The sequence below is a fragment of the Lemur catta genome, chromosome 16 (assembly GCF_020740605.2).
Source record: "Lemur catta isolate mLemCat1 chromosome 16, mLemCat1.pri, whole genome shotgun sequence".
Classification (NCBI taxonomy): Eukaryota; Metazoa; Chordata; class Mammalia; order Primates; family Lemuridae; genus Lemur; species Lemur catta.
Window position 1 is genome coordinate 39,090,546 of NC_059143.1, and position 24,049 is coordinate 39,114,594.

A 24,049-nucleotide genomic window follows, 5' to 3' on the forward strand; every position below is an offset into this window, starting at 1 on the left:
CTGTGTTCTCTAGGAAAAAAAGATGCATTTCCATATTCAAAGCTGTCCAAATGCCCGTAGGCTGTCACAATGACTATGCAGAAGCTCTTCAACTATAGTAATCTGCCTGAAAATTACAAGGTTTACTACCAAGAGGAAAAATTGCAATTCTGCATTCAGGCAACTTGTTCCAGCAGAGTCATGTCTCATATAACTTTTCAGCTAGATGTGCCTCTATTTTGTTACGGAAGATAATGATAGTGGTTATTATTTGTATCATTTTATTAGCAATGCCTCCAAGCACCCTGCAACTCTGATTTGTTTGACAGTTGACATGGCATGTTTAAATCACAGAAAAATTGGCATATTGGCCGGTAGATAACAATGCAGCTGTAACAGCATTTGGTACATTGAATTTCACTTACATTGCCACTTAAGAAAGGAGAAATAACTCTTTTTTCTCGCTTCATCACTTATGATTAGAGGGATCAGACAATTCAGGCAATATTGTCAGTGCTGAATATATTTTACTACTCTTTTCCAAAGATAAATTCCTGTTCTGCTCTATGTATTTATGTTGTTTAAAGGGGAAGTGCTATCATATCCCATAAATACATGAGGGTGGAGGAATGAGAATGTTCATAACTTGGAGAAGATATTGGTCAGATCCTGTTATATCTCTCTGAATTGATTCGGGGGCCCTTCAGGTGACTTAGGGAAAACAAACTTTGTCTCCCAATAATGAATGGCTTTTCTTGTGTCCCCTGCAGCGGTGAGTGAAGGACCAACCACCCAACAACCACCCATGTTGCCCCCGTCTCAAGCAGAGCATCCCAGCAGTGAGGAGGCACCAAGCAGAACCATCCCCACGGCCTGCGTTCGACCAACTCATCCACTCCGCAGCTTTGCTAACCCTTTGCTACCTCCACCAATGAGTGCAATAGAACCGAAAGTCCCTTACACACCACTTTTGTCTCAGCCAGGTAAAGTACCCATTCATTCACATTTAAAATTGTTGTTATCATTGTTGACTCTACGTAAGTGCTTGAGGCTGCCTGAAGAGGTCTCAGTGTAATATCTTTTCCATGCTGATGATGTGCCCAGTGTGCTCATGTTTGTTACTGAAGCTTGTAGTATGGTTCTTAATTATCTGCTTGTAGTATGGTTCTTAATTATCTGGTTATAGGTGATTTTCATTCCTTTGGAAAGTTGTCTATGAATCATGGATGCCAGCAGTCCATCTCTTTTAATATGTGCTGTATGTATACCCACTAGCAAATACTGGAAACATTCCTGATGCCCTGACTGCATTCTGCAACATGGATTCTAAGATTTAAAGCTAGATGCCAAGTCTAGAGTTAAACTCTGCAAAAGCACTTCTTAAAGAAATGCATTTCATCACATAATTCTGCTTTGTGCCTTTCAATAGTCATGTCCCGGGGGTTCTTACTTATTTTAGACTGCCAGGGTCAAAAAGAAGTGTCAGAACCAGTGTTGAGACCAACTTCCTAATTTTAGAAATGAAGAACTCAAGATTTAGATGGATAGGAAATGACATACCTGTGATGCCTTTCTAAGAAAATCAAGTGGCAGGGATGAGAACCAGAGCCCCAGATTCCCAGGGAAGTGCTAATTTTATTACCTCAGCTGGTATCCAAAAGAGCTGAACCTGAGGTCCATTTTGTTTTTGTTATGGTTTGGGGAGGGAGGGAAAGACAGAGACAGAAACAGAGGGAGAGGAAAGAAGATGAAAAAGGAGGAAGAGGCAAAGAAAAGGAAGAAGAAGAAACAAAATGAATGAATAGGTAAGTAGATAAATAAAGAAATATGTAGTTCTTAAAATTATTTGGAATATTAGAATAATTCTAAATAACCTCAGTATATCAGACCTAAGATGGTAAAGTTGAGTGATTCAAAGTAACCAGAGATGGGACCCTTAATAAAGTTAAGCAGCTGGACTGGACTAATCTACATTGTACAAACACATTTGAGTAATTTTCTTTTACCAGATCCATGCTTACAGCAATGTTTGTCATTGCATTAGTACACAAGCCTCATGATGACTATGAAAACTAGGAAAATAAGATTGCCTATGAAGTATGCATATTAATTATCTTTATATTAATATTGAGAATATATCTAGTTCCTGGCATCATATTGGTTGAGTTGTGTAGGTCACCTCTGATGTTGTTAATGTTTCTGTGGTGTGCAGAATGGGTGCTCAGCTACTAGCCCTGGGAGGACCATGGAGGTGTTTGGGATTCCATTGGTTGGGTCTTCCCTGACTGTCAGGCTCAGCACAGGTCATGACTTCATTCCACAGAAGATAGTCCTTGTCACCCCAGCCAAGCCCATGCTGGGACTTATAGCAGGTCTGTACTGCCCAAGCCCCTCTTTCCAGCCTCCCACATATACGCACTCCACACACTTGTTATGGCAACGATGTGCTATTTATATTTTCCCAGAACTATGAGGTCTTTGATAATTGACATAGAGATGATTTGAAGCAACAGAATTCATTTAATGAAATTCCTGTGTCAAGAGTATGCTGCCTGGGGATTCCTGGCTGCAGTTGTTTCCCCACTGCAATCCCAAGCAAGCACACAGACCTTAAAGGAGACAGGTATTCAGGATAGTGACAGGTTAATTGCAACTGCTAATAATAACTGCACTTTAATAAATTTTTAATGAACATGCCTATAGTACATATTCATTAAAGAAGGCTTATAATATCTCCCTTGATTATCAAAACAACTTTGTAAGGTAGTGGCTAGTCCTAACCCCATTTTATGGATAAGGAAACAGACCTAGAGAATATAAGTAGCTTATTTAAGTATACTTAGCTAGTAAGTGATATACCCCCCCCATCTTTTTGACTTTAGAAAGCATGGGTTCTCAAATATTAGAAACCCATTCATGCCTCTTAGTGTGTATCTAACTTATTTAGTAATGAAATCATTCCAAAATTGATAAAAGAAAAAAAAAAACATGTTAGTTGAAGAACACCGTTTCCTCACCGGCCTTCTTCAATCACAGTTTTAACGAGGAAAGGTAAGAGGCTTAACTATTCTATACTGAAAAAGATCAATTTTATAGCCTCCAGAAACTAAAGTGCTGTAGCACTTTATATTGTGAACTATTCTCTCTGCTTTGAAATAAAAGCTTTTTTTTTTAAACTATGTTATATATAGAAAAAAAGCTGAAAGTGATATTCTAAAGGCTATTTTAAATGAAAAAATTTACTACAGCACTGATGTTTCATTGAGAACACGAGGTTTGGAAATCAACCTATGTCCTAGAGCTGTATAAGAAAATAATCAAAAAGAACTACAATTTAGAAAGAACGTCTGATGGATGGAACAAAGAGCTGGCATTTTTTTTTTACTAGCTGTTATTGTCTTCTAAATACATAATACCGATGCTGCCTTAAACTCTGATACAAGGTAGCATAAATGAGTGGATTATGTCCTTCAGAGAAGGGAAATGGAGTTAGTTGGGCTGTCTCAGTACCTACTCCATCAAATAATAAGCATATCTGAAGAAGCATTCTCTGATCTAATGTCAAGCAACCAAAATCTCATTTTCTTTTATTTTCATTGTACGCTGAAGAGCCTTCTTTTGTTTTACTGCTGCTTTTGTCTGTATTTGAAGTATTTCTCCTAAGCCATGTCTTCGTACATATTTTCCAGTATCTCTGGCTTGAGTTTTTGGTTTGATTTTACAGTTTCCGTAGCCCCCTTTTAAATATCACCCTCCCCTACTCGATTTGAGGCATACCGCACCATCACTTTGGAATTAGTAAATGCTTTCCTTTTCATGTTTCTCCTTTATTGTCTCCTTGCAATTCCTGTTCATTTCATAATGTCTTACCTCGTGATTTTCAAATAAGTTCTCCCTACATTGCTCCTGACACATGGTAAATAGTATGCTTTTAAAAAAGGGCTGATGTTTACTTATTCTAATAGAAAAAGAAAATTAGCAGACTGACAAATGTATTAGCTGTGACATTAACTACATGCTTCTTAGCCTAAAAGATGAAATACTTAGAGCTTTCAACAAGTTTTAATTCTAAGAAAATCATTACTTTAGTCAAACTGATTGATGAAGTAAAGTCATTCTCTTGTCGGCTTAAAGAAAAAAAACCTCAAATAATTTTCTCTGAATTTTGCAAGAAAGGACTGCATAATTAGCAATGAATTTATCTTTACTTACCAAAAGTAATTACTTTAGAATATGGTAATGTGAGGCATTGCTCTAATTTTTAGAGATCATGCTAAATGAGCAACTTCTACTTTGAAAGCTTGGAGATTAGGATCAATGAAAGAAACCCTTTCTGGACTCAAATTCCTGTGTGTGGATTTTCATAGGCAGCATCATCGTTCTGTGCCTCAATTTCCCTCCCAATAAGGCACTCAGAGCAATGTTTGCAGCTGTGCCCTGTAAGGTATAGGGCAACACGTATTATGCAATAACAATCTCCATGGGTTGTAGAGCATTTTGCAGTATTTCTCTGTAAGGGATAATCAGAAAGCCATTCTGTTGTCATAACGACTGAAATTCTGCCTACCTGAAAACAGAATCATTCCTTCATTTTTTTTTTTCCTCTTCCACCTCCTGAGTTTAAAATTTAGCTTACTAGACTCTAGGATATTTATGGTGTTTCTTACAATTTCATCACTTTATGAGAAGTGATTCCATTTTTTAATGCTTTATCTATGGACGTGAATAACTGTGTGGTCTGTACACATTTCACGAAGGCTGCAATCGGTACACTTTGCAAATCACAAATGTGGACATATAAGTGATTTGGGTTAGTCCCCTTTCAGGTTAAATAGAAAATGTTTGATAGAGTGTTGGGCTTATTGCATTATAGATCTGACATACATTCTACAAAAGGCCAAGATATAGGGTATGTTTTTTTTTTTTCTTTACAAGTGAAAATTCCTTTTAGCTGTGAAATGATCAGCTGCACTTTAAATGAACCTGGGTTAGGAGACCATTTGTCTTGTAGGGCTGTAATTCTAAAGGGAAAGAAAATGTGACCTCTTAAATAGTGACTTTTATATCAGAGTACTCTTTTATAACATTAGCCCCCTAGAGCTCTTGCAACTTTGCAAAGCTGCGTAAGTGCTCGATGGTCCTCCATGTACGCATTGCATTTCTACACATATATATTTACGAAAGCAAAAACCAAGAGCATTCTGATCTTTTCCATCTTTGAGAGATCAATATGGCAGTGGACATGAGGAGACCAAAACTCACTTCATTGTACTGCGAAATGGAGTTTGATTTTTCCCCTGCAAATTGTGGCATGTGCTTCAATTTATCTGAGGATTGAGGACAAGGAGTGGGTGGAGGTGGCTGACAGTGGACAGAAAAGGTGTTTGATTTATATTTCATGGATGGTTGGGAAATCATGTATTCCTGCTGTAACCTGATCTTTTTGGCAGGCCTTATTTCAGCAAATCTGCTATCACACAAAACTGCCAATAAATTACAATAATACATTAATACAATTGCTCTCCCTGAGCCACTTGTAGGCCACCATGGGGAGTAATCATCAAGAATACCTCATGAGTGTTCCAATCTGCTAAAATCAGTCACAGACAAAGGTCATGGGAGATCAGATATCCTTTAGCAGGTGACACAAGAGGGTCATTTTTAAGGCCAGATTGCATAAATCATTGGCACAGAGAAGTAGGAGAGATGTGTTGATTTGGTGTCATTGGAGCCCATACCTCCAATCAATTCTAGACTGGAAAATTACACTGCATCCTATTACATAAATGTCATCTCATGTGGAAGCCCATCTGTGTCTTTTTGTAGATATATCCTTGTAATATTTCTGTGCTCACTCCTAATAGATTTTTTTAGCAGATGAAATTCGATTGGATTTCGTTCATTCATCCTAAATTATCCCTTGGTAAAATGTCATAAAGGCAAATTTGCCTTAGATATCACTAACATTTGTGACTCTGGAACCTACTTGGTGTTTTAATAAGTTAGTATTTCTTCTACTACTGTGTTTTAATATATAAATGGGTAAAAGAGCTCTGTTAATTGCTCCCCAAAGAGAGGGAAACAATTTCTAGAGGAGACTTTATGAGTAAGCCACGTCACTAATGCTTCATTTATCGGTGACAAAGCGGAGGCCTAAAAAAGGTAAGCAGCTTTCCCAAGGTCAACAAATGCGCTAACAGGCAGACTTAAAGAATTCAGAGAAATATATTAAAGATAAACAAAGGATCTTATTTAGCTTTTGTATGATGTTAATGGTTATTCTTAGATTGACTGTTTTCCCCTAGAAGGGGTCATCTGGAATCATAATTATTAAATATGCCTTAGAAAGAATTTTAGCAAGTAGGTTGAGTCATTTAGCTTAGTGTTTGAGTAGTAAATGCTTCATTCTTTTATGTTAGCATCAGATGAAGAAAAGTTATAGCAAGAGTAGCAACTAGCTGGAGAATTCTTGAATAGCAACCATCTGTCCTAAACTCACCTGTCCAACCTGCCGAGTATCTATTCACAGTAGGGCAGGAAGCCAGGGGGCTGACAGCTGTTACTTTCAGCACCACTGGTGGCCACGGCTTTGGGATCCAAAATAAAAATGGACTATGAGCATAAAGAAGTATAAAATAAAAGGGTCCATGGGAATATTATATTGTGAGTTGAGGAACATGGCAGTAGGTCAATGAGAACAAGAAATGAATGGGTAGTATTTTTCAGATTTGCAAAAAGCTATTGGGGGGGAGTGAATGAGCACACTGGAATCAAAATTTGAGACATTTTCATCAAAGTTTTGCCCAATTAAAAAACATAAGAGAAAATACTGCATCAGGAATTGTTAGATCATGTATAAAATTGAACTTAACTATCAACTTAATGCAATTAAATGGCAGGGGTAAAGTTGCCATCCAGATAATCACAAGAGAAAGTGAAAAATAATCTATTTTCAGAAATGTGTGAGCTAATAGACAACATCATTTGAAACATGTATTTTCTGAAGAATGTCCTTGGATTATGCTGTGGTGCAGGTGGCCTCAGGAGTGACAGAAAGAACAGAGAAGGAAAGGGTTGTGGTATGGTTGTTTTCACAGCAGTAAGTATTCCTTTCACATTGTGTATGAACTTGATAGTTCACATAGTTAACGAGTATTGTGTAGATTTTATTGTTATCTGTGAACTATTTTGAAAACCAAAGTGTCTTTTTAAAAATCAGCTTAGGTGAAAGTAATAAGGCTCATGCTTTACATTTCATCACCTTTTATAGTTTATAAAGGGCATTTTCAAGTAAATTTTTTATCTGAGAAGTAACTATAATCGCCATTGCCCATACAGAAGTGGATATTCAGAGAGGTTGAATACCTTTTAACTTTTCCAGGATCGTATGTCATTGCTCTTGGGACCTTCATCCAAGAGGTAGGTCCCCCATGTAATGAACCTTTAATATTTTTGGAGTTGGTCAGAATAGAATAAAAAAGATGGGAGCCAGAATTTGAATTCAGATCTTTAATTTCAAGTCTAATGATGATTTTAGGTGATACACAGCAACTTGAAAATTAGTAAAAGGATTTGGTACTATAAAAAGATAAAGGCAGATAAGATGAAATGACTTCCAAATTCATGACCATTTGAAGATAAAATGCTTAATAATGTGAAGTATAAATAACATCTGTGCTAAAGCCAAATAAATTGTGTGAAGTGGAAAAGACAGTTTGAAGCTACAGGCTCTGGAAATCCTATTCAATAGTTTACCTTCATGAAAATAAATAGACACGCAATTGCCCCCATAGTACGATGGAGAAGGATAGCATCCACTGTGTTCATAAAAAGAGGGAGTGCAGGTAAGTGGACGTCACCAACTATGGAACTGGTTTTGCTCCTCTGAATCCTACTTTTCTCTCCTGTGAAATCAGATGGTCTTTTCTCTTTAAGAGGAATGAAGCATGAAATTCTACAATTTTAATTACTGTCAAAATAAGGGAGGGGATATTCTTGTATTCTTTTTCTGTACTTTGTGAAAGAGTATGAATAAGAGAAAGATTGTAGTTTGAACGAAGAATCTGAGACTTGTGTTGTGCATGTCAAGTATTCTAAGTACTTGACAGAGGTTCTATATAGTTCATCAGTTAGTGTCAGGTTCCACTTGTTTCCTTTCGGAGCAGGGGAAATGCTGAAACAAAAAGGTGTTCACGTAAACCTCTGTGTTATTGGACATTGAACATGTATGAAAAATCTAACACACTGACAGCAAACAAAAAGTCTCGGTGATATTAAACTGAGACTGTAACCATCAGCAAACTATTTCTAAAGATATGACGTGTAATAGCTAAAAGATTGTGTAAAAAAACATTGAAAGCTCCTACTTCTGGATGTTTAGAACTTTTATCTTACTGGCAGGGACTTAGAAAAGAATTCAAATGCCATGTTAAACATTTTGTGTGTTTCCTGGCGTTGACTTAGGCTTGCAGGAGAATTGATGTTCTTATTGCCAGAATCTCTTCATTTACCAGAATGTCAAGGCTCTCAGAGAATGCCTTCATCTTTTTGTGGTAAAAGGGATTCTGACAAGCTTCTTTTTGTGTGTGTGGTGAAAAACAATGCTATAAGTAAGCCCAATTCATTTCAAAATGAGAGGCATATGATGACATAATTGCACATATAGGCTTGCAACAATGATGGTACTTGCAACAACTGCTTTTTTTCAACATCTTTTCCAAAGCACCTGTCTAAACCATTCTTCTTTAATATTTCTCATGCATTTGCCCAGTATGTTACATGTATCTTTTCACTTGAGGTCACCCAAGTCATAATTTTCTAATCCAGACTGCATTTTTCAAACCGCAATAATGTATTAACCTAGTATGCTTTTGAAATCAAAGGTTAACTTTTAGTTTCAGTCAGTGTCCATTTAAAATTATCTTTTCTTTGTGACTACGCTCTCAAGTGGTACCTCCGTTTAGAAACAGGCTGCTCTGTGTACACAAGTCGGAGCTGACACCTTAGAATACTTGGTGTAATCTGGAAACCACATTGTCTAATAAGTTGAGCCCAGGGAAGTTCCCCAACACCTCATATATGAAGCAGTCGGATCGTGTGGAAGGGAGTTCAAAAGTATATTTCATGGCTTGATAGCTGATGAAACAAGATGTAACTGCTTCCTGCATGCTGTACTTCTCCACAAGTATAGGCAACAGAGAAGGGGCAGCCCATGAAATGGACCACGTGCAGAAGACGGGTGGTGAGCAAGAGTATGTTAGAGTAGCTGCTCAGAGCTGTCTGAATATTGTCCTCTGAGTCCAGAGGAAAGGGTGGCCTCTTCCATTTGAACAGGGCTTGATCTCAAGTCATAAATCCACTGGACAGCCAGAGAGCCCCTCCCACCAGGTCCTTTAAATGATCACACGGTATTACAATAGCCTAAGTCCCCGTAAGGCCTTACATCCAACAGCTGTATGGATTTGGTGGTCACTGCCTGGCTTCTCTCTCTTTTAAACACAGCATATCTCCTGAATTGCTCCTCATGGAAGCTCATGGAAGGTCCTAGATCCCAGCTCTAACTTCCAACTTAGCTATTCCCTACACCAAGTGAGGAGCAGGAAGCAAGCTACTGACAGTGGAGAAAAGCTATTTCTCAACGAACACATGTGAAACATTACTGACCTTTTACAAATAATTTATTTTGTTTTTCTTAATAATACTGTTATAGCATGAATTATTTCCACATGTGATTGATTTGGGATATAAATTTTAAACGCTAAACTAACCATGTACATAGCTGTCTAAAGCAGTTCTTGTCGAGTTTTGTATGCCTTGGCATCACCTGCAGATTTTATGAAAATACAGATCTCCATTTAGTGGATCTAGAGTAGAGCCTGAGCTTCTGAATTTCTAGAAAGATTCCAGGAGATGCTAAGGCTTCCCTCTGCAGATCACACCTTGAAGTAGTTCTCTTTTTGAACAGATTGTGTGCTCTTAACCGGAGGTTCATAGCTCACTGTAATATTTTTTGGGGTGTGTGTGCGCATGTGCGTGTGTTCATGCATGGCTGTACATTTTTATAGCAAGTAAGTTCATAGCTTTTTTTAATTAGCATCTTGAATTATTATCTATAACAAGTTAAGAAGAACTTAACCTGCTGTTTTGTCACCACCCTCCCACTAGGCTCAGCTGTGGCAAATGTAAGCACCAAAGTCTGGTTTTCTTTTGTTGCATTTCTTGTTTTTCAAGACTGGTACCCAAAACCTTAGATTCCAGAAAGTTGTCTCAGTATAAGGCCAAGAACTGAGTACCTGTGCCCTGCCCCAAGGAAATTTGGCAAAATGTAGAAACATCTGAGGTCTTTGTGTACATTCTTCAATGTCTAAGGAAGGCATTAGTGAGATTAGAATTTATAAATGTGGTCCCACTTCTGAAACTATCTCTTACTTTTGTTGCCTACATGAAGATTGATTGATAGATAAGACTTACAACTCTCTATGGTAAGTGTCTCCAAAAGATGAGCACCTGTGGGGAACTGGGATGTGTTAGTTTTCCTTTGCAGGGGATCATCTTACCCCATCCTTGGCACCCTTCAGTCTGGTGGCATAGTGGAGTGCACCTCCAGCAGCAAGTGAGTGATTACGTGCACATGTCCCCAAATGACTCATCGTTCAGTGAAAATTTTTGATTCAGCCCCTGTTACGTTAGGCTGAATAGCGCATGCAAGCTGTAAGACAAATTTTAAATGTTTTCTGGTGGTACTGAGGGTAAGTGAACCTGTAAACAATGGTAATATATATCAGAGAATAAAAGGCAATTAAAAGATGTTTGAGCAGTCAAGCAGTTAAATTGTTATTTCCTGAAAGATATTATCATAATTTAATATAAAATACTTAAGTATTTAAGGAGTTAAAAAGGACCTATTTCTTCAAGGACTGTTAGCAATGAAAGTCTGTCTGCCCTCGTTTCTTTCTTCCTTCTTTCCTCCCTGTCCCTCTCTCCTGTCTCCCCCTCTTTTTCTCATTAAAAGTTCCCTCTTTTTGGGATCATAGCTTCCGAATGTAAATCAAAGCAGATAATGTACAAGCATCGGCTTTCAGTACAGGAGTATCTGAAGTTGAAAAATTCCAGATTAGAGACTGGAACAATGGCAGATTATTGGAAATACCCCTAAGAAAAATAGTTAAAAAATGAAAATTTTCTGCAACGCAGTCTCATGGTAACCTTCCTCCTTGAGTGCCTGGGTTAAGTGGATTGCACAGGGTCCGGTTCTGAGAGCCCCTCTGCCACTCAGAGGACACCCCCACCACCCAGGCACCATCCTTCCTCTGCAGTTATTGCCTTTCCCATACAGTGTCCAAACTTAGATTTCATTTACTTATTCTATATGTATTATGATCCTAACAGAATATTTCACACTTAGGTGATTTGTCTTCCCAATCTGTTTCAATATTCTTTAATACAACAGCAAATTCTAATTTGTGCTGATCTCCAAGAAAAAAGTGAACTGCTAACAAACATGTAAATGAGCTTTGCAAACTTTATTATCGCTAATTATCACTATCAAGTACTTACTTAACCAGAGGTTTATTAGCTCAATAAATCTTAACACCAAGAGAAACGTATTATTAATATTTCTACTAATTTATTCAGAGGGAACCTTGGGATCAGAGAAGATAAAATAATACATGCAGTGTCACACAATATGTGAATGACAGGGCAAGAATTTCAACAAGGACTTTCTGAATGTAAAGTTTAATTTTCTGAGCAACTATATTACAATAAGAAGTCAATGATTGTGTGAATACTAAACCCTCAACCTGTTTTTTTCCCAGGGGTAGTTTAATACTCTCTATAGAATTTATACCTATGACATAAGACTCCAGCTTCTGAATTTGAAGGTTTGTTTTCTTCATGTATTATTTATATTTTCATTGGTTTTTATTTTGTCACACTTTTTTTTGGTTTCCTTTCTAAATATATTTTTATTTCAGTATATGATAGGGGCACAAAAGTTTAGTTTACGTACATTGCCCTTATCCCTCTCTCCCCGGAGGCAGAGCTTCAAGCATGTCCATCCCCCCCATGGGGTGTACCCTACTCATTATGTAGGTATATACTGATCCTCTCCCTCCATGTATCTGACACCTGCTTAATGTTATTCCCAGAGGTGCACTTAGGTGTGGATCAGTGAAACCAATGTGCTGGTGAGTACCTGTGGTGCTTATTTTTTTCATTCTTGGGATACTTTATTTAATAGAATGGGTTCCAGCTCTCTCCAGGAAAATACAAGAGGTGCTAGATCACCATTGTTTCTCCTAGCTGAGTAGTACTCCAGGGTCTACATATACCACATTTTGTTTATTGAGGGGTTGGTTCCACATCTTTGCAATTGTGCTGCTGTAAACATTCGAGTGCAGATGTCTTCTTCATAGAATGTCTTTTGTTCTTTCAGGTAGATGTCCAGTAATGCGATTGCTGGATCAAATAGTAAGTCTACTTGTATCTGTGTAAGGTATCTCCATATTGCTTTCCACAGAGGTTGCATTAGGGTGCAGTCCCACCCCTGGTGTCTGAGTGTTCCTGTTGTTCCGCATCCATGCCAACATGGATGCTTTGGGGACTTTTTGTTAAAGGCCTTTCTCACTAGAGGTAAGTGATACCGCGTTGTGGTTTTAATTTGCATTTTCCTCATGATTAGAGAGGTTGAGCATTTTTTCATATGTTTGTGGGCCAGTGTTCTATCTTTTGAAAAGTTTCTGCTCTTGTCCTTTGCCCATTTTGTGATAGGGTTGTTGGATTTTTTTCTTGATTTTCCTCAGTTCCAAATAGATTCTAGTTATGAGCCCTTTATCGGATGTGGAGCATGCGAAAAATTTGTCCCCTTCTGTAGGGTGGCGGTTTGCTCTCGTTTTTGTGTCTGTGCAGAAGCTTTTTAATTTGATCAGGTCCCATTTATTTATTTTTATTGTTGGTGTGATTGCCTTTGGGGTTGTCTTCATAAATTCTTTGCATAGGCCAATGTCTCCAAGAGTTTTGCCCACATTTTCTTCTAGAATTCTAATAGTTTCACACCTAAAGTTTAAGTCTGTTATCCACCATGATTTGATTGTGGGGAGAAGTGAAAGGTGTGGTTCTTGTTTCACTCTTCCAGATGTGGCTATCCAGTTTTCCCAGCACCATAAGAATTCTTTTCCCCAGTGTAGGTTTTTGTTTGCTTTGTCAGAGATTAGATGGTTGTAGGAGCATGGTTTTACATCTGGGTTCTCAGTTCTGTTCCACTGGTCTGTGCTCCCTGTTTCTTGCACCAATACCAAGCTGATTTAATAACCACGGCCTTGTAAATACCTCCCATGGTGTTCTTATTGCCTAAAATTATTTTTTCTATCTCGGTGAAGTTGGTAAATTTAATAGGGATGGCATTGCATCTGTACAGACATTTTAACAATGTTGACAGTGCCGACCTATGAGCATGGTATAATTTTCCATATGTCGTCTGCTATTTCCTTCCCCAGTGTTTCATAGTTCTCGCTGTAGATGTCTAGTGCTGGAAGTCCTTGTGAGAGTAAGCAGGCAAGAGAGCAGAATTCAGGGCATCCAAATGGGGCCAGAAAAGATCAAACTGTCACTCTTTGCTGATGATATAATATCTAGAAAACCGCAAGAATTCACTGAAGAGACTCCTGGAATACATAAATGAATTCAGTAAAGTCATATACACCAGTAACAGTTAAAGTGAGAACAAAATCAAAGACTCAGTACCCTTCCCAATAGCAACACAAAGTACCGAGGAATATGTTCCAAATACATACTGATGACAGTTTTTTTATACTTGAATTAGTCCAACATGTCCCGCTAGAGAATAGGTTGAAAGGAGAGAGGATACCTAGCTTTTCCATGAACTGCAACCCACAGAGACACATGGTAAATGGTACAGACAAGGTTCTGATAACCAAAGGGTAAGCAGAGGTCACAGAGAATCATGACTTCCTGGACCAAATGAATAGCATTAGCTGGCAGGCCTCTTCCTGTCTCCCTGCCTGCAAAACCTTTGGACCCCACTAGCTGTGAACTCAAACAACAGTAGAGACACTGCCCTGCAGGAGTTAGGCCTCATGTTGTTTGCTTAACAAATGCAGCCTTTAGAAACTTCAAGTCCAGAGCATTTGATGTCAGCTCCAAGCAGGTTTGAAAACTTGAGCAGTGACCACTAATTAGCACATGAATCCTGTCCTCCCCCTTTTCACAGAGAGATGGCCCAACAAAAGCCACCTTCTTCGTGCTTCAGACTAGCCTCCTCTTATCCTCAAGAGGAGAAGCAGAGGCACTTCCTCAGCATGTCCGCAGCAGGCACGTGTACTGCTGCCTTCATCTTCTAGGAGAAAAGCACAAAGTCTGTCTTCCCAGAAGTGGCATTTAGATATGTTTATCATCCTAAAAATGCAATACACATTGTAGACTAAAATGTCTTAAGGCTGAGGCCACATTTTTGTGTTTCAAATTTGATCACTTATGAGGAATGCTTCTGGCTATCGTATTAGGTAAAGACGGCTACTCCCTTTTTGTTCAATATTTTGTGAACATGAAAAGGTAGTATTGCACAATGTTTTCTATACATATTTCTTGTCTCTCGCATGGCTTTCAAAACTCCTTACTTATGAAAAGTGTAAATGACTATATGACACTTCCATATTCTCCCAGGTAGCCTGAGCACAGAATAGTTGCTCAATAATAAGTCCATGTAAGAATAATATTCTGGTTCACATAGAAACTAGACTGAGAGAGGCCATTTCATTTGTCTGGCACCACAGAATGTGTCAGAGAAAAAGCAGAGATGACAACCCAGTTTTCTTCAAAATCAGCCATTTTAAGTTGATTCTTAAGATTGAAGGAAGAGGAAAAAAAGTGCAGACTGGAGGTAACCTTCTGGATTCCTGCTCCCAGAGAAGGAGGGGGAGATCTCTGTCTACTACACATGAGTGGATTGCTCCCCCCTGCCCAAGAACAGCATTGAGAATCAGTGTGGAACACAAAGAGCAGGAGAAATAAAAGGTGAACAGGAGATAAGATCACAAAATCTAGAGAGGGTGAGACAAATAATAAACAGTAGAGTGGTGGACGGCTGCGCCAGCCTGCCCAGCAAGTGAGGTGGGATGAGTCCCACAGGAGAACATCTTGCTTCCCCCACACACCCGTAGTCAGGGATCTGTGTGAAGTCAGTGCAAAATCACGGAGAGAGATGTGGGGCTCCGTGGAGAGGAGATAGTAGGGGGAAGCATCTGGAACTCCCTGAGTTCTGTGCCAGGGAGGAACTGGTCTGGGCTACCACTGGTGGTAGTTAGGACACAGGTAAACTGCCTCTACCCCTCAGCAGGTCCATATCCACAGCAGTGAACACTAAATAGGGGACACTAACCTGGAAACTGCTACAGGCTAATAGGCCCACTGAGGCTGGATCAGAAAACTGGGTGGAGAGCACTATGAAACCCTGAGGAAAGAAATAGCAGAAGCCGAAAACAGGTGGAAAACCAGACCATGCTCGTGTGTCAGCAGCATCAACATTGTTAAAATCTCTATCGTACCTAAAGTGATCTACAGATTCAATGCAATCCCTATTAAATTACCAACATCATTTTTCACAGAGATAGAAAAAATAATTTTACACTGTGTATGGAACCAAAGAAGACCCCGTTTACCAAAAGCAATTTTAGGTAGTAAGAACAACATGGGAGGTATGAATTTACCAGACTTCAACCTATACTATAAGGCTGTGGTTATTAAATCCACTTGGTATTGGCTCAAGAACAGGGACACAGACCAGTGGAACAGAACTGAGAACCCAGATATAAAACCATGCTCATACAACCATCTAATCTTTGACAAAGCAGACAAAAACATACTCTGGGGAAAAGAATTCTTATGGTGCTGAGAAAACTGGATAGCCACAAGTAGAAGACTGAAACAGGACCCACACCTTTCACCAAAATCAACTCATGGTGGGTAACAGACTGAAACCTTAGGTGTCAAACTATTAGAATTCTAGAAGAAAATGTGGGAAAACCCCTTAGAGACATTGGCCTAGGCAAAGAATTTATGAAGTTGACCCCAAAGGCAATCACAGCAACAGCAAAAATACATAAATGGGACCTGATCAAATTAAAAACCTTCTGCACAGCCAAAGAAACTGTCATGAGAGCAAACAGACAACCTACAGAATGGGGAAAAAATTTTCACATGCTACACATCTGATTAAGGGCGCCTAACAAGGAAAATCAGCAAGAAAAAAATCAAACCACCCTGTCTTTGTCAAAAATGGGCAAAGAACAAGAAGAGAAACTTTTCAGAAGAAGACAGAACAATGGCCAACAAACATGAAAAAAATGCTCAACCTCTTTAATCATCAGGGAAATGCAAATCAAAACCAAAATGAGGTATCACTTATCTCTAGTGAGAAAGGCCTTTAACAAAAAGTCCCAAAACAATCCCTGTTGGCCGGGATGCAGAGCAACAGGAACACTCAGACACTACTGATGGGACTGCACCCTAGTGCAACCCCTGTGGAAAGCAATATGGAGATACCTTAAGCAGATTCAAGTAGACCTACTATTCCATCCAGCAATCGCATTACTGGGCATCTACCTAAAAGAAGAAAAGACATGCTATAAAAAAGACATCTGCACTGCAATGTTTACAGCAGCACAATTCACAATTGCAAAGATGTGGAAACAACCCAAGTGCTCATCAATACACGAGAGGATCAATAAAATATGGTATATGTATACCATGGAGTACTACTCAGCTATAAGAAACAATGGTGATCTAGCACCTCTTGTAGTTTCCTGGAGAGAGCTGGAACCCATTCTATTAAGTGAAGTATCCCAAGAATGGAAAAATAAGCACCACGGGTACTCACCCGTGGTTTCACTGATCAATACCTAAGTGCACATCTAGGAATAACATTAAGCAGGTGTCAGGCAGATGTGTGTATACATACAAAATGAGTGGATGCTCACTGTCTGGGGCATGGACAGAGCTTGAAGCTCTGACTCCAGGGGGAAGGCGGGGAGGCAAGGGCAATATACATAACCTAAACTTTTACACCCCCATAATATGCTGAAATAAAAAAAAAAAAGGGGAAATACAGAGGCAGAGACATGAGTTAATACGGAAAGCAGAACCATGCTACACGTTGGTTTCTGCTCTGACCCAGGTGGATCTTTTCTCTCCATTCTTGCTACAGGCAGATGTTTCTCACCAAAAAATCATTTTTCTTGGAAGAACCTTCTGCAAGGAGATGGCAGCAGGAGTCTGCATATGGCAGTCATAGATCATGTGCCTAATGAGTATATGAAATGTTTAATAACTCTAATGTGAAAACAAAGCTTAAAACACTATACCTGCTGGGGCTGCTCATGTACACCTGATAAATAGTGCTACCCCTCTCAGGACTCCAGCCCATTTTTATTTCCCCTCCTTAGTGGGGCCTGCTGAGGAGATAACATTAAAACCAAAGTGATGCTCACTTACTTAGCTGTATATTGGTGTAAGAACATTTATTTTGCACATCAATATCCAGAGTTCCACCCCAGGATCACTTGAAACACTTCTCCAATATGCACCCTGGGTAGGGGGAACTCTGTAGTGGTTTCAGATTGAGCATTTGTAAATTTAAATTAACTCACAGAAATGTAATACTGCTTATTTTTAAGTAAATTGTTCGTTGTTTGAACTACAAAAGTGATACAACCCTAATTGATACTATAGCTTTTCATTAAAAATTTTTAGAAAAATGACTGATAGAACATTTACTTTCTATACAGTACTGGTTTTTCCAATCCACTTACTGCAATTTTGGCATTCATTTGCTGGAGATTTGTTTGGACTCAGTGGATTAACCAATACTTCCTAAATCTTTAGGAGAGACAAGAAGTCGAAATGTTAAGTGCAGGTAGAATAATTATATCCCCCCTCTTTGTGTAATGTTTATACCTTATAGCTTAAACATTAAATTGTTTAACCTTTATAGATGTGAAGAAACCAAAACCCAAAAAACTTAGTTTTGTGACCTTGGCTCATTACCCTAAGTGTCTCCTAAGTCCTAAGCTAGAATGCTTCTTCAATATTTGGATATTTATTTCAGCACTTGTGCAGTGTTTGGAATTCATTGTCTAGATCACACATATTGTCACGCACACAAAAATAATACAAGAAATCAAAACCTTTTGTCATGGACATGAGCTTCTTCCTTAGGGGGGGAAACGCGTCATCTCTCCAGGCCTGTCTGCAAAGAGAAAGGAGAATTTTCCACTTTTTCAGATGGTCTTCTTACTAGCTGCCAGCCTCCAGTTTGGTCACCTCCCTCTCCCCAAAGGAGGTGGGTTTTCTTGACCACACTCTGAAAGTCATTTCTCACATTTGAGAGAGATCTCAGAAGATCTTTACTGCCAGGTTAAAATTACACTAAAGTAGCAACTAGAAGCCATAGAAAGGATTCTTTTCATTTTTGTCCTTTTATTGTGCTTTGATACATTTCCCTAATAAAGCTCATAGAAATTTTATGGAAATCCTTTATGTTTGGGCTAATTATCAATGTAAGTGGTATTCTCCAAAGTGAAGAAAGAAATATAAAGCCTTCCCTGTCACTGCAATCTGGGTCTAACAACATAGAAAAAGCAGCAAAAAAATTCTACCATTTCTTGATATTAAAGAGCAGGAGTTTCACACCCTGAAGTGAAGGGTTTTTCTAATTGCTACTGTTTCCATTAGTTCTTAGGGAGAGTAGGATAGTGGCTGTCTTACAGTATGTCAAAAAACTGCAGGACACAGCAAAGGCTATGGTGCCTTAAGGGACCTTGTCATGGAGAAGAAGCCACGAAGAATGGCTACGGCTGGGGATGCAAGAAGAAAATTGACTTTTAACCTGACTTCTGAGAGCAATACAGAAAAGGCTGTATAGTGTCCAAGGAAGGGGGGCAAAGCCCCGTCTGCAGTTGTAATCCAGGAAGGCTCGATACGGAGGAGGGGGCCTAGGACAAATACCCTCCCCACAGGACCAAGCCGTGAGCAGCTGAGAGGTCCCACAATGGTTCCCAGCGTCCTGTTCAGATTAGAGCAAGGATGATGCCACTTTCTTACTTGAGAATAGTACACACTCTGAGAATGGTTTTTTTTTTTTTTTTTTTATTAAAGATGTTTGAATGGCATAGAAGATGGATTCAGAATTAAGGCTTTTGGGACGGTGACTACTTAGGTCTCGGGGCTGAGGTGAAGGACTAGAAGCATGCCTCATAGCTCCATGGAAGAACAGGGACACAGGCCAGAAAGTCAAGAAAGACACCAGTCACACATAGTGAGTTACAAGTACATAAATAAAGGAAAAAGCACAGCTTGGTGAGCTTATGGGACCCTGGGCTTCACCAGTGTCTAGGCATAAAACATTAAACGCTGAATCTACGCAAACACAAATATAGCGAAGGATAGAGTTATGCACGCCCAAGAACACGGTGCCCACTTCCCAACAAAGGATATTTTCATGAACATCTTTGTTTTAAAACATTTATCCTCCTTTAGGAAAGGGCAATTTTGAGACCAAAGTTGCCTAATTTGTTGTTAATAAATCTCCCCTGGGAAATTTCCCTTCATACTTTTCAGGAAAAGAAATATTTAAGGCCATAGAAAGCCCTAGTCACATTCTACTAATAATGAACTCTGGGGGACTGTTCAAATTCTTTCCCTGTACTGGCATTTTAATGAAATTAATTCTGCTTTGATCTCTTGATCTCCAAGGACCTCAGTGTTCTCTTCAGCAAAATAAAAGGAAGGTCACTAGATGAACTCTATAAGCCCTTGAGGTTCCAGCATTCTAAATTTCTGTGATTCTGTGAATATTACTTGAAAAAGGGCAATTATCTGAGGTTTAAATGGTGTATGTGGTCTTGGAGCTAAGACAATGTCTTCAGTTCTTTTTGTAAGGCTCATAGTGTCTTGTACAGTTATTCAACACGAAGTACATTCTGAATGTATAGCTGTTGCCTGGGCACTAGAGAAAATCAATTATTATAATCATCTTTCTAATGGGTTTGAGTGATGGTACTCTTTAGGCATGTCTGTGCTTTATTGTGTGACAATGTGAGTGTGGCAGACATAGTAGCGTACACACACTGCAATACACCCAAGTGTTTGGGATTCTGGGTAGAAAATACAACATAAGAATCCATTTCTAAAGTGGTAACAGTAGGCCATGCCCAAGAATTCAGTTTCTCGACATATAAAACTACCAATTTGTGATAAAATACATATTAGGGAATTATATGCAACAGTCTGGTAAATTCTAAAAGAGTATTTATTTTTATGTGTTTCCTGGAACAACACAGGCACTAGCCCTAATTGAATTTTTGTTTTTTACATAATTAGCTATGCTAATTCCCTTTACTTTTTCTTATATTAATAGATACTTAACGTTACAGTAAATTGGTTTTCAGTATATGTTAAACACATATTGCAGGTGTTTGGTGAAGGGTTACATTGTAAATTTTCAGAAGAAGTTCCTTAAACACTTTTTAAAACTAAGAATTAAAAAAAAAAGATTTTATGATCAGGGCAGCCTAGGTAGAAAATAAATAAAAGGTACATACAAAAAGATACACACAGACAAGAGTGAGTTATTCAAATGCAGCTACCATGTTAAACATAGGACAGGATAAGAGGTGGCTCCTAGAAAATGCTAACAGGAACAGCTTTTGTGACAATAAAACTAAACTCAGATCTAATCAGAATGTTGTTAGCATTCTAAGAAGGGTATACAAACATAATTCAGGCAACATAACTCAAAACATGGGTTTTGTAGATATAATCTCAAGATTCACTCCTCTTTTTTAAGCTTTTAAACTTTGTGAATTCTTTTTTGAAATTCTGTGCTTTCACTTAACTAATAATCTAATATATTAATCTGAATTACTCATGCTGGAGCATCCAGCTGGTCATTTGATAGCATCACGCTGCCAGGGATTTTAATGTCTGCCTTTGTATCTGCAAGTATAGCAAAGGTGGCACTGGGAACTCTGTGTTTAGGGTCAGAGGCTGAAAAGAAAAGGATAGGGGTAAACTTAATACACAAATGGTTTGTTCACATCCAATGAATACCACCTGACATTACTGTCTGTGTATGACTGAAGGAAGGTCCGGCTGGTGTTACATTATACATGCTCAATCCTCATTACCAATATTGTCTAACAAACCCCAAATGATTGTGACATGGCAACAATACCAAATTCATATGGTGATTGTGTTTTACCCAAACAACCTCATTTATCATATTAAATTAATGATGATCATTCAAATTAGACTATTTTATAGGGCTTTTCTCCGTAACTTTAAATGTGTTTTGGTTTTACAGCATAGCATAAAACTCCAAGTTATGAAGATTATGGGAAATTTCACTTTTGTGTATATTTAATGTAATAAAAATAGTTTACGTTAATGCTGGGGTTTATTACAGTTTGGTTTTTCCCTTTAAATTACAAGTCAGTAATGAGAAACAATGACACAATGAATACTTTTCACCCTCAAGTTACGCATGGTTTTTGACCTAGATTTCATGTTCATTTATATTGCTTTTTCAAAAAGCCCATTAAAATTGGATTGACATTTTAGTGATAGAATCTTCATTTGCTCAGTGGCTTTAGAAAGAGCTTGCTACACCAGGAATATTATTTAATGAAGGAGGTAAAAGACCTCATAGGGAGAACTATGAAACACTAAGGAAGGAAACAGCAGAGGACGTCAACAGGTGGAAAACCATATGATGCTCGTGGGTCAGCAGCATCAACATTGTTAAAATCTCTATCCTACCCAAAGTGATCTACAGATTCAATGCAATCCCTATTAAATTACCAACATCATTTTTCACAGAGATAGAAAAAATAATTTTACGCTTCGTATGGAACCAGAGAAGACCCCGTTTACCAAAAGCACTTCTAGGCAATAAGAACAAAATGGGAGGTATCGATTTACCAGACTTCAAACTATACTACAAGGCTGTGGTTGTTAAATCACCTTGGTATTGGCTCAAGAACAGGGACACAGACCACTGGAACCGAACTGAGAACCCAGATATAAAACCATGCTCATAGAGCCATCTGATCTTTGACAAAGCAGACAAAAACATACTCTGGGGAAAAGAATCCTTATTCAATAAATGGTGCTGGGAAAACTGGATAGCCACATGTAGAAGACTGACACAGGATCCGACCTTTCACCTCTCATGAAAATCGACTCACAGTGGGTAACAGACTTAAATCTTAGGTGTGAAACTATTAGAATTCTAGAAGAAAATGTGGGAAACAGTCTTATACAGATTGGCCTAGGCAAAGAATTTATGAAGAAAACTCCAAAGGCAATCACAGCAACAACAAAAATACATAAATGGGACCTGATTAAATTAAAAAGCTTCTGCACAGCCAAAAAAACTGTCACAAGAGCAGACAGACCCCCTACAGAATGGGAAAAAATTTTTTACATGCTACACATCCGATAAAGGGCTCATAACTAGGAAAATCAGAAAGAAAACATCAAACTACCCTATCAAAAAGTGGGCAAAGGACATGAACAGAAACTTTTCAAAAGAAGACAGAAGTATGGCCAGCAAACATGAAAAAATGCTCAACATCTCTAATCATCAGGAAAATGCAAATCAAAAACACAATGAGATATCACTTATCTCCAGTGAGAATGGCCTTTATCAGTAAGTCCCAGAACAATCAATGTTGGCATGGATGCGGAGAGATAGGAACACTCATACAGTGCTGGTAGGACTGCAAACTAGTACAATCTCTATGGAAATCAATATGGAGATACCTTAAAGAGATACAAGTAAACCTACCATTTGATCCAGCAATCCCATTATTGGGCATCTACCCAAAATAACAAAAGACATTCTATAAAAAAGCACAATTCACAATTGCAAAGATATGGAAACAACCCAAGTGCCCATCAATACATGAGTGGATTAATAAAATGTGGTATATGTATACCATGGAGTACTACTCAGCTATAAGAAGCAATGGTGATATAGAATCTCTTGTATGTTCCTGGATAGAGCTGGCACCCATTCTACTAAGTGAAGTATCCCAAGAATAGAAAAGTAAGCACCACAGGTACTCACCATCAAGTAGGTTTCACTGATCAACAGCTAAGAGCACATATAGGAAGAACATTAATTGGGTGTCGGGCAGATGGGGGGGAGGGGATGGGTGTATGTATACATAATGAGTGCGATGCACACCACCACCGTCTGAGGGATGGACAGAGCTCGAAGCTCTGACTTGGGATGGGGAGGAGCGGGGGCAATAGCAATATACGAAACCTACACTTTTGTACCCCCATACTATCCTGAAATAAAAAAAATAAAGAAAGAAAGAGCCTGGTACAAACCTTTATCCTGCCTGCCCGTTTCTAAATGTGTGACTTTGGGCAATTTTCTTTTTCGGCTCTTTGGCATCCTCTTGTGTGAACTGGGGAGAAGAATAATAATTAGCAAGATTGTTTTGACAATTCAGTATTAGTAATAGCTATCCCTCTTTGAACAAGTTACTAGGTATTAGCCACCTTAAATATATAATCTTATTTATCTCACAAAAAATTATTGCCATTTCTATTTTACAGATGAAACACAGGCCAAGGCAGCTTTAGTTGACAAGGGATTGCACACATCTGAACACAGACTGGATTTACCTGTAAATCCCAAATTCTTCCTTAGTATGCAATTTTACCTAAAATGAAAGTGAAATGCTTGGCATAGATCTAGAGTTTAGTAGGCACTCAGTAAATATTATTTCCTTCTCTTAAGAAAATGACTCATGTTTCTCATCTCTGTATCTCTTCTCATTTGAAGATCACCCTCTAGAGCTACATCATTCCAATTGCAGACTTTTGATCCCTGAAGTTTAAGAGTGTGAGAAGGTATAAATATGAAGGAATTACATGTAAGGTCATGGTGTGGGAAAAGGTGCTTATGTTAGGACTTATTCGTGGTGACCAGCATCTGGCAGATTGCCGGTGCATTAGATTTCATTTGAATTGTTTCCTTTCC

At 38.5% G+C, this 24,049-nt stretch overlaps 1 protein-coding gene across 1 annotated transcript in view; it reads left to right on the plus strand.

Moving 5' to 3' along the window:
• DCC (DCC netrin 1 receptor) overlaps positions 1–24,049 on the plus strand; it is a 987,982-nt gene that overhangs the window by 958,423 nt on the left and 5,510 nt on the right. The window contains exon 27 of the mRNA XM_045528069.1: positions 750–962. Within this exon, the coding sequence (XP_045384025.1) occupies positions 750–962 (213 nt within the window). The remainder of the gene's footprint in view (positions 1–749; positions 963–24,049) is intronic.